The 14,118-nt window shown below is 37.5% G+C and overlaps 1 protein-coding gene across 1 annotated transcript in view; it reads left to right on the top strand.

Annotated features, from left to right (window-relative positions):
• The window catches only part of FAT4 (FAT atypical cadherin 4), a 242,052-nt gene that overhangs the window by 212,209 nt on the left and 15,725 nt on the right, over window positions 1-14,118 (top strand). Inside the window, exons 12-15 of the mRNA XM_074993335.1 lie at window positions 5,537-5,622; window positions 7,681-7,860; window positions 9,688-9,812; window positions 11,023-11,240. Of these exons, the coding sequence (XP_074849436.1) occupies window positions 5,537-5,622; window positions 7,681-7,860; window positions 9,688-9,812; window positions 11,023-11,240 (609 nt within the window). The remainder of the gene's footprint in view (window positions 1-5,536; window positions 5,623-7,680; window positions 7,861-9,687; window positions 9,813-11,022; window positions 11,241-14,118) is intronic.

Here is a 14,118-nt window from a genome sequence, read left to right as displayed (position 1 = left end):
TAATTAACATAAAACCTGATAAATGTTGCATTCACTAGCTTTACCTCCAGCTTTGGGAAAAAAAAACACTCTCATTTGTATCTTGTCCAAATTGCTTGAAGAATTATAATGGTTTGCTCATAATAAAAAAAGAAAAGCCATCTGACTGTGAAAAATGGTCACAAGAATACTTAATGAGCTAAAGAGCTAATCCAGAAGATTAATTAACTGCTGCAGACAATGGGAAAGATTATTAGTGAAGACTAATTATCTAGTGATATAAAAAGATTAATGCTGAAGTCTAATTATCTAGTGATATGACAGTGGACCTTAAGAGTGTGAGCATAGAAGCTATAGTAGAGAAGTAGTTATATAGCTGTGGTAGAGATGGGCAAATTTTCTCTGATCTTGGTGTTCCATGAGCTTCTTCAGTTTTTAGAAATGTTACAAAACTGGTCTTGTTTCCTGTCTTTTCTACATGTTCAATTGAAAGAAAGCCTATGCAATGAATTAGGGAGAGAAGAAATGCCCCAAAATCTAGGCTGGCACAAATGGTTCTTTTATATATGGTGCTTTGTGCTATCCACTTTTCACGAACAAAAACAAAAACAAACAAAAAAACCCCTCCTGATTATTTTTGATAAATGGTGAACATCAAAAGGCCAAAAATTAATAATTCATAAATAAATAGCAAGCAATATGTGTTCTGGAAATGTTGGAGAACTCCCATACACACCCTTCAGAGAGAAGTGTTGGGAGTGAACGTCAGGAAGACAGTGGTACAAACACACATGTAAACTATGAGGAAATAGAATATGTCAAATGTTTGTGAAAGCCCTGCAGTAAACATTTATTGCATTATAAATCATTGTGTGTGCACTGTTCTTAAAATAGTGGCTAGAAAAAATATGGTTTTATGTTATTTATTAAGGACCGTCTCATATTCACATACACTGCAGCTCTTGAATTATTGAGTTTTTTAACAAATTGGGAAAAATGACTCTTCGTGCTAATTTGGTTGCCGACCCCTGTCCTAAGCAATGTTCCCTCCAGGCCTGAAACTAGAATCCATCTATGAGGACAATAGATTTTTGGTGCTCCAAGTTTTGTTGTGCATGTCAGGCTAGAACCAATGGGACAATGAGGCAATAGCTGCTCAAAAGAGCATGGCCCCTTCTGAATCTTACAGTTTTCCTGCTGTTAGATGCTACAGAAGTCAATGCTTCTTGCATACAGCACTACTGTATCATTACATAACCATGCTCTCGGAGCCTTACGGAAAAGCCAGAGCTAGACTCTGTGTGGGGCCGGTGGTGGTTCAACCACTGAGCCAGTAGTGCTGCTTTTATAGGGATGATGTGCCTCAAAATTAGAGTGGAGAAGTGTCCAAGAAGAACACAGGTATCTAAAAAGCAGCTGTGTCCTGTGGATCTGTGATTCTGCACAACAGACAGGCTCTGCCGTCAGCTCCTTTAAGAGAAATCTGAGCCTGCAACTCTGTTTATTTTCACCTCAGAGTTGCTGACCCAGTGTTTTCACCTTTACCCATTTTTGTGCAAAACTGGATAGTTTGCCACTAAATTTGTTTTATTTTGCTTTTATAAATGTGAGCAGAGATGTTATCTTCTGTGTCTTTCTGAAGGATAATTGCATAAGTGGATACTGTTTTGCATTCAAACATATTAATTTCAAATATTTAACATATTAGGGTCTCAATATTTAAATATGAACTCTTAACTTAGGTGTTGATTTAGATATTTAAGTGTGATATGGGTTCTATTAACCAGTTTAACTCAGTCCATATATGCTTAAACTATTATAGGTATACAAGTTAAAAATGTGTAAGACAAAGCAAGAACAACCAAAATGTAGTCAGATGTATGGAATGAGCTGTACTAGATATGAAAAGTCTAAATTTGTTCAAGAATTACCTTTGTAAATGCTTAAATTAAATTCAATCCTCAAGAAAGGCCTGATTCTGATACATATTTTAAATCTGTCTTAATCATGTCAGCTGTTTACAAACACAAGGTGTGAAAAGAATCACTTTTGTCTTAAGTATTTCTGCTGTAGGAAAAAATCTCCCACATGTCAAAAATGTGTAAAATTACCTCCCTACAGGATTTCAAATCTGTCACTTCCTACAGTGTGGTGGGATTTCTTCAGAAACTGGTAAAATCATTAAGTTGTCAGTTTTGAGAGATTACAGAGTGACAGGATAGAAACTTTCATAATGTGAAGAGGTAACTGTAGAACAACATTAAAGGAACAGGCAGGAGCACTTGACTAATGTTAGAAAATACATTGTATGAACTCTGGTCCAAGCAAAATATGGTCTTAAATATCCAGCCCTTCAGATGAATTTATAGCTCATCCTTTCCCTTTTTTTTTTTTTTTTTCAGAATTTAGACTATTGTAAATTGGTGAGAATAACATTTATTAAGCTTGGTAAATGCACAAAAAAAGGATCTTTCTCTTTTGTTCTTAATCTACTCTTAAATATGTATAAAAGTGATACTATGTAGACTAGCCAACTGTTTTTATGTGCTGTATGAACTTTTTCATCTATACTTAACATATTGGGTACTTAAGGCAATGCTGGCTTATGCTTCTCAAGAGGAGTAGGTTGTTCATTACGTATGGAAAGAAAGGCAAGATAAGCTTTCATTTAAAAATAAAATAGAGGAAAGAAACATATAATTTGGAATACTATACTAAATTATTTCAGTTTGAAAATCATGAAGTCAGTATGATATTTTAATGTGTGGTGTATGTTTGGAAGTGAAGAGTGGAGATTCACTGAGAATTTCAGGTACACATCAATGTTAGTGGTGAGTGAACTTAACCGTAGGGAAAATTTCCAACATATTAAACAAGAATAGCATGTTGATAGCTTTTACTGTTTGTACAGCTCCTGTAGCTTTATGTAAACATAAATGCAGGCCAGACTATGAATGTTAACTCCTGTTTAATTGGTTAACTGGTTAACAAATTAAATAGATGTGGAGGGCAGCTGGAGTACCCCCCTCCCCCCACTTCAGATAAGGGTTGTTCTCCTCCCCTTCCCCACTCACAACATACTTAGGCTGCTCCAGACCTGCTGGAGCATCATTGCCCATGGCACTGCCACAGATGGGGAGCACTTCAGCAGGGCTAGAGCAGTCCCTGTCCTCAGCAGCCTGACCTGGGAGTGCCATGGGGTGGGGATGCTGCAGTCAAACTGAAGCAGTCCTGGTCCATGGCAAGGGGGAAGGGCAGATCTCCTTCAGCCCACCTGGGCTCCCTAGTCACTTGTCCACTATCCCCACTGCCCCTCCCACCCCAGGTTGCCGTAGATCGGTCTGTTCTGCCCAGCCAGATCACCCCTGCCCATGGTGGCCCTATGGAGTTGCAGCTCCTCATTGCCCGTGGCAGGTGGTGGGCTGCTTCAGCCCATAGTGGTTAACTGGTTACACTTTAGCATCCCTACACCAAACTGTTGTCAAGTAATAACATTTTATTTAAATTTACCAGAAACTGCTTCCTTGCATTTTGCTGTACTATGAAAGCAGTATGTCCATTCAGAGAATAAGACCATAAGAACAGCCATAGTGGGTCTAAAAGGTCCATCTAGCCCAGTATCCGGTCTTCCAACAGTGGCCAAGGCCAGAAGCCCCAGAGGAAATAAACAGGACAGGAAATCATCAAGTGATCATCCCCTGTCGCCCCTTTCCAGCTCTGAAAAAGAGAAGCCAGGGACACCATTCCCATCCATCCTGGTGAACAGCCATTGATGGACCAATTCTCCATGAATTAATATAGTTCTTTTTGAACTCTATCTTCATAACATCCTCTGGCAGGGAGGTCTACAGATTGACTTTGCATTGTGTGAAAAAATACTTCCTTTTGTTTGTTTTTAACCTGCTGCCTATTAATTTAATTTATTCTTATGTTAGGGGAAGCAGTAAATAGTTTTCCTTATTTACTTTCTCCACACCAGTCATGATTTTATAGACCTCTATCATGTTTCCTTTTAGGTTTGGTTTACACTAGGCAGGTAAATCAATTGCAGATATGCAGTTCTAGGTACAGCAGTTACGTAGTTAGAATTGACTTACCTTCAGTTGAGTTACCTGGCCATCCTCACTGAGGAAGGTTGGCTGGTGAAACAACAAGAAGTCCTGTGGCACCTTATAGACTAACAGATAATTTGGAGCATAAGCTTTCATGGGCAAAGACTAGTCAATAAGGTGCCACAGGACTTCTTGTTGTTTTTCTGAAGATACAGACTAACTTGGCCACCTCTCTGTTACTTGTTGGCTGGAGAGTTTCTCCCATTGACCTCCCTAACTCTTTGCAATAGCGAGAGTACAGGAGTGGACTGCCGACCCCTGAAAGGTTGATTCTGCATATCTCTACCATGTGCATAAAATTGAACAACAGAAATTGACCTTGAGTGGGTTGATCTTCCAGGTATGTAGACATGGCCTTATTCTTCTCTTTCCTAAACTGAAAAGTCCCACTCTTTTCAATCTCTCCTTCAGTGGCAGCCATTACATGTCCCTAATCACCGTTATTGCCCTTTTCTGAACCTTTTTCAATTCCAGTATATCTTTTTTGAGATGAGGTGACCACATCTGCATACAGTATTTAAGATGTTGGCTTATCATTGATTTATAAAGAGGCAATAAGATATTTTCTCTCTTATTATGTATCCCTTTTTAAATTAATACCAGCAGCCTGTTTGCTTTTCTGACTCGTGCTGCACACTGAGTTGATGTTTTCAGAGAATTATCCACAATAATTCCAAGCTCTCTCTTGGGTGGTAACAGATAACTTAGATGCTATCATTTTATCTGTGTGGTTGGGATTGCGTTTTCCAATGTACATTACTTTGCATTTATCAACACTGAATTTCATCTGCCATTTTTTTCACATTTGGCCCTCATTTATGTTTTGAACATGTGATTTACAGAGTAATTAAACTTTAGTGCTGTTGTGCAGTTCTTTCCACCTGTTATTAATGCATTACAGGGGGAAGTGGCACATTTTTATATTGCTTCTAAATTTAGAGTAAAAGTAAAAAAAAATAGAAGACCAGTTCAATTCCGTTAAAATCCTCAAAAGAGAAAATTGCATTCTAAAATTTCTGTTTGAACAAAAAGATTTTGAAATTAATGAAGGATTACTTTTGAGACAGCCTTCTGTTCAATGGGTGCAAGTAAAACAACTGGGCCTGCATTCTGAAGGTGCAAACACCTGTCTGCTTTCATACTTCTGCATACCCCTTCAGTACTTTAACTCCTATGCAGATACAAGTGATATCTTTGTTTTTTATGTGCAGCAGCAAGGGCTGGAGCCATATCGTAGTGGAATTCTTCATGAGCACCTTTGAGATTAAACGTAGGTCTAAGTGTATACAATTTTGTGAAGATGCAAGGGAAGGAGAGCTAACTAAAAGAAAAGAATGTGACTAAGTAAAGTCTTTTTTATGTTTAATAACCAAATATTCATGGTGAAAATGAGACTGGACAGTCAGTGCTCATAATATTAAATACATTTATGTGTTCTTTTGCAGGCAGCATCCTTGACAGTGGACTCGTGTTCTGAGGATCAGGAACCAGGCTATTGCACTGTTAGTAATATGGCTGTTTCTGCTGACTGGTAAAGAATGTTTCTTTTTTTGCTCTTTGCTGTAAAAAGAAGTAAAAAATATGTTTGTATGAACAGATAAAATTTAGAAAAACTGCTATGTCAGACCAGCTACTAGGAAGGAATTTTGTGCCTGTAGGTATATTCCAGTAGAAGGAATGTTTGCATAAGCTGTACTCCAACACAAGTGGTGTGCGTCATTCTTTCTGAAGCAGAATTCCTTCCCTGTGTCCTTCTTGTTCCAGGATATAGTAATTTTCAGCTGGCCTATATCAGCAGCTAAATAAAACACTGCGCCCCCTGATCCTACTGTGGTCCAGCTCAGTTGCACTGTCTGATGCTGTGTGAGAAGGAAGGGGTGGAACACAACTGCCCAATCCCCATCTCTGAAAAAACAGCAAACATACAGCTTTGGGCAGTCTAAACAGTGGTGTGATGATAGTACTTACATCCCTTCATTCACCATAGTCACAATTCACAGTCTTAATTATCAAAGCAGAATATCAGATAGAATCACTGATGCTTTAAAAGAAACTTTATCTAGTCGCAATCTGCTGAGTGATAAAGGCATTAAAGCCTTAAAAAACTGTACACATGGCTGAGATATTTTATGAGTAGTCAATGAACAGAATATGGATATAATGTAAGCAAACTACCATGTATTTTTTAGAAACTGAGAACTCAGCAATTCTGATTCTGCGCCAGTATCCATAAGTATACATGGGTTTCACAGTATTTCATAAGTAAGATGATTAGAATAGAGTTTTGTCTCAGGATAAATATCTCTCATTATATAATTAAAATGACCTTGCTTTAATCACATTTAGTAGTCACTTTATGTGCGGAACTTCTGTTGTGGACAAGCCAAGATGTGCATATGGAGTAGTCACAAAATCAGGCTTAAATGGTGAAATCCTGGCACCACTGAAGTCAGAGAAAAAACTCCCCTGGACTTCAGTGGGATCAGGAATACATTCCAAAAATTAAAAAAAATGTTTTAAGTTTAGCTCAGCAATTTCCCACTTCACCTGTTTCTGACCTGATTATTTTTAGAGTATTTGAAATGCTACAATAGCTAGTGATGGAAATTTTCCATAGCAAATCCTCCTGTGTCTGTCTTTTTTTCCAAAAAAGATCACATTTACCTGAATAAATATAGGAATACAAATCCACATTTATGATCCAGTAGTTTCATTATCTCCTACATTTCACTTTTCTGCTGTTTAATTTTGCTTTTCACTTCTTATGAACACATGAGAAATAGCACCAATCTCAGTATCTCCCCACTGATTGCTGCCTGCTCAGCCTAAGTAACTATTCTCAGTTTTTCCATATATTTGGAATAATTTCTAAATATCTTTGTTTTTATTTACCATTTTCATTTTTAGTTTGGAGTGGGGAAGAAATGAGTTGTACATATCTCTCCTTATAGGAGGGTTGTGAGAACTAATTAGTTAATATTTTAATAAAACAATGAGGAGTCCTATGGTACCTTAAAGAGGAACACATATATTCATGGTGCCACAGGACTCCTTGTTGGTTTTGCAGACATAGACTGACATCGCTACCCCCCCACTTGATACTTGATATTTTAAATGCATTTTGAAGATGAAAAGTGCTGTGTTAATGCTAAATAAAATTAATATTATCACTATTTTTTCACCGTTAATCTGGCACACTTTTCATTTAGAAAGCAGTTGAGTGCCTTGTAAAATGGTGGCTCCAACTTTTAGTTAGATATCACCCTCAATCATAAATATCATTAGGTTTAATTTTTATTCAATACTGACTCTAGCAAAACTCTCCATAAAAGTAAAGGAGATTTGCTTGAGTGAACACTGAGGGAGAACTTCAGGTTTGGGCCCCTTATAATTATTGTTTCAGAGGGGGTTTGAACTAGTTCTGATTTGCCATTGTATGCAATAATTCTGTGATTGTAAAAAATGAACTATAGACATTTGTAGAAATTGAACTGTAGAAATGAAAAATCTTAGAAGATATGAGAGTTATTCTATAATGTCTAATTTATGAGCTGAATTTACTGCACAGATTCTTCTGCTTCTCTTCTAGGACTCTTGATGTACAACCAAATCGAGTAACTGTTGGTGGCATCAGATCTCTGGAGCCAATACTTCAAAGGAGAGGACAGGTGGAAAGTCATGATTTTGTTGGTTGTATAATGGAATTTGCAGTCAATGGACGTCCTCTGGAACCTAGCCAGGCTTTGGCAGCTCAAGGAATTTTAGATAGGTATGTCAGCTATACATAATATCAGATAATCCATATAATAAAGGACGGTAGCATGAAAGTGAAAAGTTAAGCAATTCAGATGATTCTTAATATTTATATGCAAGATACTATCAAATGTAAAGGACCAAGGAAGAATCAGAACTGTTCCAAGCCTCTCTTTGTCAGAAGCTGGGAATGAGTGACAGGGGAGTGGTCACTTGATTATTATCTGTTCTTTTCATTCCTCTGGCACATCTGGCATTGGCCACTGTCAGAAGACAGGAGTATAATGGCCTTGATGGGCCTTTGGTATGTCCGAGTATGCCTGTCCTTATGTTCTAATCTGGAAATTGGAAATCAAAGTTTATAGAAGCCCAATTTTCTACAAAAGAGCACGAGTACATATCTTCTACTATTTATTATTTTGTTGCATAGCAATATCAAATAAAATAACTCTTTTAAAAAAATCCACCTGAATTCCACATGGATTTGACTTCACTAGTGTGGTTCACTCAACTTCCCTTTTTCTTTTCATCCAAAATGTCTGTTTTCTCACTTTCTGTCAAATATCACTGAATTCCCCTCATACTATCTCCTTGTATGATCACTGTTTTAGAAATGATTGATTAGATGAATTAGTTGTTCTTTTCCATCTCACTTTTTGAAATTATAATTATAGCAACAATATGGCAAACTCATGGTTGCTAGTTCAACTTTTACCTTTTTCCCCTTCCAAGTTTTGCCTTATTTCTTATGGCATGAGACTTCCTAAAGTTCTGTTGCTGAAGATGTCAACTTCAATAACATTCTCCTAGAAATAACATATTGAGATATACCCATGAAGGAAAAAAATAACTTTCAAATTCTCTTTGAAATTTGTATTTTTCCACATCCAAGACTTCTGCCTGCCAATTAGGACTTTTCCTTTAGTTCAGGAAATATCCAGCAATTTAAAAGTGAAAGATGGCTCCAGGTTTTCTTGGAGAATTCCTTGGCAGAAGGTTATTATCCTTGAAAATACAGATGGATCTTCAAACTCTTTAAATGATTATAAAACTTCTACAGTGTATGCATACACTTAAAATTCTAACCACAAACTTCACAAAGCATAAACTTCAATCTTATGCTCCAGTTCTAAAAACTTTTCAATGAATTTTAACGGTCTCTGTCAAAGATTCAGACCATATTATTCATTTATATTGAACAACATGACTTTCAGTTCAAGCTTATTACACAGTAGTCCCTTCCCCATTCCTGTTTCAGATTTTATTTACAGTAGGATTATTGCAGTGCTTTCTTGCATGACCCTGTTGGAGCAAGAATAGGTATAGACAGAATGAGACTGAAAAGAGGTTAAGTGAATGACCGGAGTACAACTTTAAGCCATTTGTCTTTGTCTTTGTTTTTATTGCATGACCCAAATACAAGACTGCCATAAAGATATTGTACATATTTGAATGTAGTAGTGTTTTAGAAGTCTTTTGCTTTTTAAGACATATGTAAACACTGATGTGTATGTCTATGAATATTTTTTCAAATTATATAAATTAATATTTAATGTGGAAGAAAATGAGAGTCTTCATTTTTCATCCTAATTTCTTCTGAAGTCATCTGCCTTTCTGTCAACTTGGCACTGAAAACTGGGAACTATTTAGACAGAAAAGATTTCTTTGGTGCTGAAAACTTACCACTATTACTTTTTACTACTTTACAAGAGGTTTGAAACGATTCATCCTTGTAGGCTGGGGAGAAAGGGCAGTGTCACTTAAACACGTGACTCCATCCAAGAGGCTTACTTTGTTTCTTTAAAGTGAATATACCAGTGACTACTCTTTTGATTTGTTTTAGATGCCCTAGATTAGAAGGAGCTTGTGCAATTAACCCTTGCCAACACGGTGGCACCTGTATTGATTACTGGTCTTGGCAGCAATGTCATTGCAAAGATGGATTGACTGGGAAACACTGTGAAAAATGTATGTAGAAGGCTTAATTATCCTTCTGTTTAATATACAGTTCATCACACCTTTTAATCGAGTGCAATTGGGGTTTTATGTTTAGATGCAATGAATTGTTAAATGAGGAAAACATGTCATGCTTGCATTCACTGTTACAATAATTATGGACAAAAGTGACACACTGGCTTGTTGCCCTATAATCATTCTGAATATGGTAGGGGAAGAAATATTCAAATAAGAAAACAAATATACAAATGTAAAAAAACAACAAGAGGCACTCATCTATTTTTTTAAAAAATACCATAATTATGTCTACAATTATTAATTTGAAAACAAATAGCTCTGCAAAAATCATATAGGATTGCATAATATAGATTAATTTGTGTTCAGATTTAATATATTTTTGTGATTGCTCTATGAAAACGATTTAAATATTTACATGTCACCTGCTCTGTTTTTTTTTAACATATCCCATTCTTGTATTGCTTATTGTTTAAGTATATGCTGCTGTTGTGCTAGCTTACAAAAGAGCTTTGCTGCATTTCTGGTAAGATTTTGAGGGCCATTCTGTGTAATTAAAATTATATATTATTTTATATAAGTGGGCTAGGTGTACTAAGAAACAAACAGAAGAACCCCAAAGAGCATACAGGTTGGTTTTATCCAAAGGACATTGTCCAAAGTAAAAGGAAACAGGACAGTACCAGGAAAAGAATTGTAACTCAGGCTATGTCTACCCGATGAGAGTTGTTAAAAATAATTTACACAATTTGCGCTATGCAAACTGCATAAATTATTTTGAAATACTTTATTCTGAACTTGGTGGTATCCAAATGGCATCAAATTTTGGAATAAGAGGCTGTTGTGAATGTTCCATTGCTCATCCTACGATGAGGGATATCAGAACTGGAATAGAGTGCCCAAAATAGCTTTGTATCCCAAAACAGCACCCACCATGTAGACAGCCTCACAGAGACAAAATTCCTTCTTTGTTTTCCCCTTGCTCACAGGGTTTTTAAGTGACTCCTACTCTGTATTGGACATAAGATAACTCTCTCTCTCTCTCTCTCTCTCTCTCTCTCTCTCTCCATTGCTGGCTTAGCTGCAGTGGCCAAAAAGTACAAAGGTGCAGCCAAGAGTTCACATAGTCCTATTTCTTCCGACCAACTTCACACCACAGAATAATTAGATGAAAGATACTCAATGCTTCCTCCTATATTTTTCCTAGCTATTACTGCCGATACTGCCTTATCATTTGAAGGCAAAGGACGCCTTGACTACCACATGAGTCGGAACAAGAAACGAGAGTACATGATGAAATATGGCACTAGAGGTGTCATTTTGGAGCCCCTGAGTGTGAACCATTTGGAAGTGAAATTCAGGACAAGGAGTGAGAATGGAATTTTAATTCATATCCAGGAAAGCAGCAATTACACTACTGTGAAGGTAGGATTAACACTAATGCTTACTTGATTTGATTGGACTGCCTGCTGTGTAGTGATCTTAATCACCTCTTCTGTTGCCCTTGTCTTTTTCTTTGTAAAATATTACAGCTTTGACTAATACTGGGCGCTATTCCAGTATCTTTCATCTTCTCAGCCATTCTTTCATTATTTTCCAAGATAGCAGAAGGTCTTAGTGGTTGTGTTTCTAATCAGTTTTGTCTAGACGCCAAGAAATGTCTGCGTACAGCCAGCAGGAATATTTGTTGCCATATTTGTTAGCACCACTATGTTTCTCTCCAGAGTGTAAACCTTTTTTCCTATTGGCATTTTATGTTCTGATTCTTCAAACACTCCCCCATCATGCTGTCAGACTACTATACAAAAGCCAACAAGTTCAATGAATTCATACTAACACAGGGCACACCATACATTCTTATTTCATACACATAAAATTATCTTTCCTCGAGTTTATCTTCTTCACCAGAATGGACATGTTAAAAAGGCAAATGTTACGTGAATCTGAGATGTGCAACTAAATTAGTGCTTTAATATTCATGCAGTGATTTCCAACTTTTTAGCCCTAAATAAGTTACCTTTCTCAAGAGAAACTGATCAGTTCAGTCCCTGGCTCTGACTCAGTCCACTTAGATGTAATTCTAAATGAGTACAGCAGTGATGCTGGCAAGCCTCTTTATTGGATAGATGCAAGCTCCAAGTTTCCTTGACTACTGGAATTCTTTCCAATTTTTTCCCAACATGTAGAGAAACTCCTACATAATACCACACGTTCTGTGCCTCAGCCAGGATAGATATTGTCCGCTCGCCTGGTTTCTAGTCCTACCAGGAGAGCACAACTTTTCTGACAAAAAAGGCTGTTATCAATTTCCACAATCAGTAATTCATTTGCATATAATTTTACAGCAGTATGGTATAAAAATAAATGCATTAAATATATATTTAGTTTTATTTGTGTTTTCTGCACTAGATGAATAGAAATTGGTAGAGCTTTGGTCCCTAACAAGAAACAACTTCAGGAGCCTACTTTGTCTTCACCACGCATTCAGAGAAAGAGTGGCAGTAGTTAGGAGCCATATTTCATGCATCCTGAGCTGCAAGTTATGCCACTTGATTCATTACATCTGAGGGAATCTATTTATTTTCAATTCTGAAAACTTGGCCTAGTGAAAACTAACTTGGTGGGAATAAATAATATGCTTGCATTTTTCCTGTAGTGGAAATTTGACTGTCAACCTCCATAAGCATGATAAAAAGACAAAGTAGACTTTGGTGGGTAAAGCGCTGGTAACTTGTTTAGACTGGAATTCCATGAATTTTATAAACGCTGGAGCATCACTGCAGCATGGATGCAGCAACTATACCCCAGAGTAGCTTCAGATGTGGTAGGGGACACTGTCTGAATCTGTATGAGACAAAGAGCTGTTTCCCTTTTAAAGAGGGTGTTTAGACCGCACCCACACACCAGCCTTTCTTCCTTTTGCAAGATCTGGGCTCTCTGTAGAGGGAGGGAGAGGGATATAGCTGACAGTGGGCAAGGCAGGAGCTCTGTGGAAATTCACAGTCTCCTGTGCAACAGAGGGGAGGATACGTAAGCCTGTGCTCCACTCCTGACAAGCAAATCTACACTTTCACCTCTGGGATTATTGTAGGGCTGTCTTTGTTTGTGTGGAACAGGGGGTGGATTCGGGTTGGTATTGTGGGGTGGTGGGGGAGGGGCATCAGGAGTATACCTGGTGCTAGTTGCCTTTTGGAGAATGGGAAGGAATTTTTTCCCTCATTTACAGTTTGACCAGTGCAGTGTGGGCACTATTTTATTTTACTTTTACCTTCTCACAGCAGCCCGGACACCAGAAGGGTACGACCATATGTATGATTCAAGGTGTCTCTAGTATAGGGTTTAGTTCCTCAATAAACTTGAATTGGAAGTGAATTTAGGGGATGGTATTTTCTAAAGAAGCTGGGGACCAAGGCTGGGCTCCTAATCTCTGGTACAATGGGGAAAGAAAACCCCCTTTCCTAGCCTTTTAACCCTCGTATGAAGGGAAGGTTCCCAGCCATCTGGGGACTAGCAGAGGTAGGCGGTGGTGGGCTCTAACAAGTGGAACAGATTATGGAAGGAATGATGACCTGCCTTGTATGATTTATTGCTGGATAGTTCCCAGATGAGTTAATAAAGTTGCATTCTCATTAAACCACATTCCTTTTGTTTTGTCTGTCTTCCTGCATGTCCGTGGCAATGAGAGGTTTTCAGAACCACTTCATGAAAATGCAGCCTGTGGGATTGTCAGGCCTTCCTTTTCTCAGTGTGGGAAAGTCAAAGATTGATCATTTTGGCCATGGTACATAGTGAATCATTCTACCAGAAGAAAGACCTGGATTTCAGGTTTGATGTCAGTCTTGTTGGCCTGAGTTTAGAGGTGCATTTACTTCACTGAGAATTGTGAATTCTCAGCACTTCTGAAAAACATGTCACTTGTTTATGTGCTTAATTTTAGTCTGAATACTTTGGCCAACCTTCAAAATTATCTGGTTACTTGATTTGTGTGACTTGTGAACATATTTGAGCAGCAAGAGACTAAGCATATGGAAAAAGTGGTAAAAATCCAAATTAAGTTTCAATACGAGAACATGTTTTAAATAAGCTACAGTAACCAAGTCACATCTTCATCACTCCATTTTATCCATAATAACTCACTGATTTAAATGGAACTACAGTGGGGTGAAACCAGAATAATGCAGTGGCAAATCAGAACTATCTAGATGTCAAGTATTTTCATCTGTAAAAATGTTGGAGAAATAAGTGAACTTTCATAATTAGATTTCTTTTTATGATCCAGAGGACTCTTTAGTATGAGGGATAA

Source organism: Carettochelys insculpta, chromosome 4, assembly GCF_033958435.1.
Source record: "Carettochelys insculpta isolate YL-2023 chromosome 4, ASM3395843v1, whole genome shotgun sequence".
Classification (NCBI taxonomy): domain Eukaryota; kingdom Metazoa; phylum Chordata; order Testudines; family Carettochelyidae; genus Carettochelys; species Carettochelys insculpta.
This window is presented reverse-complemented; position numbering and strand designations above follow the sequence as displayed.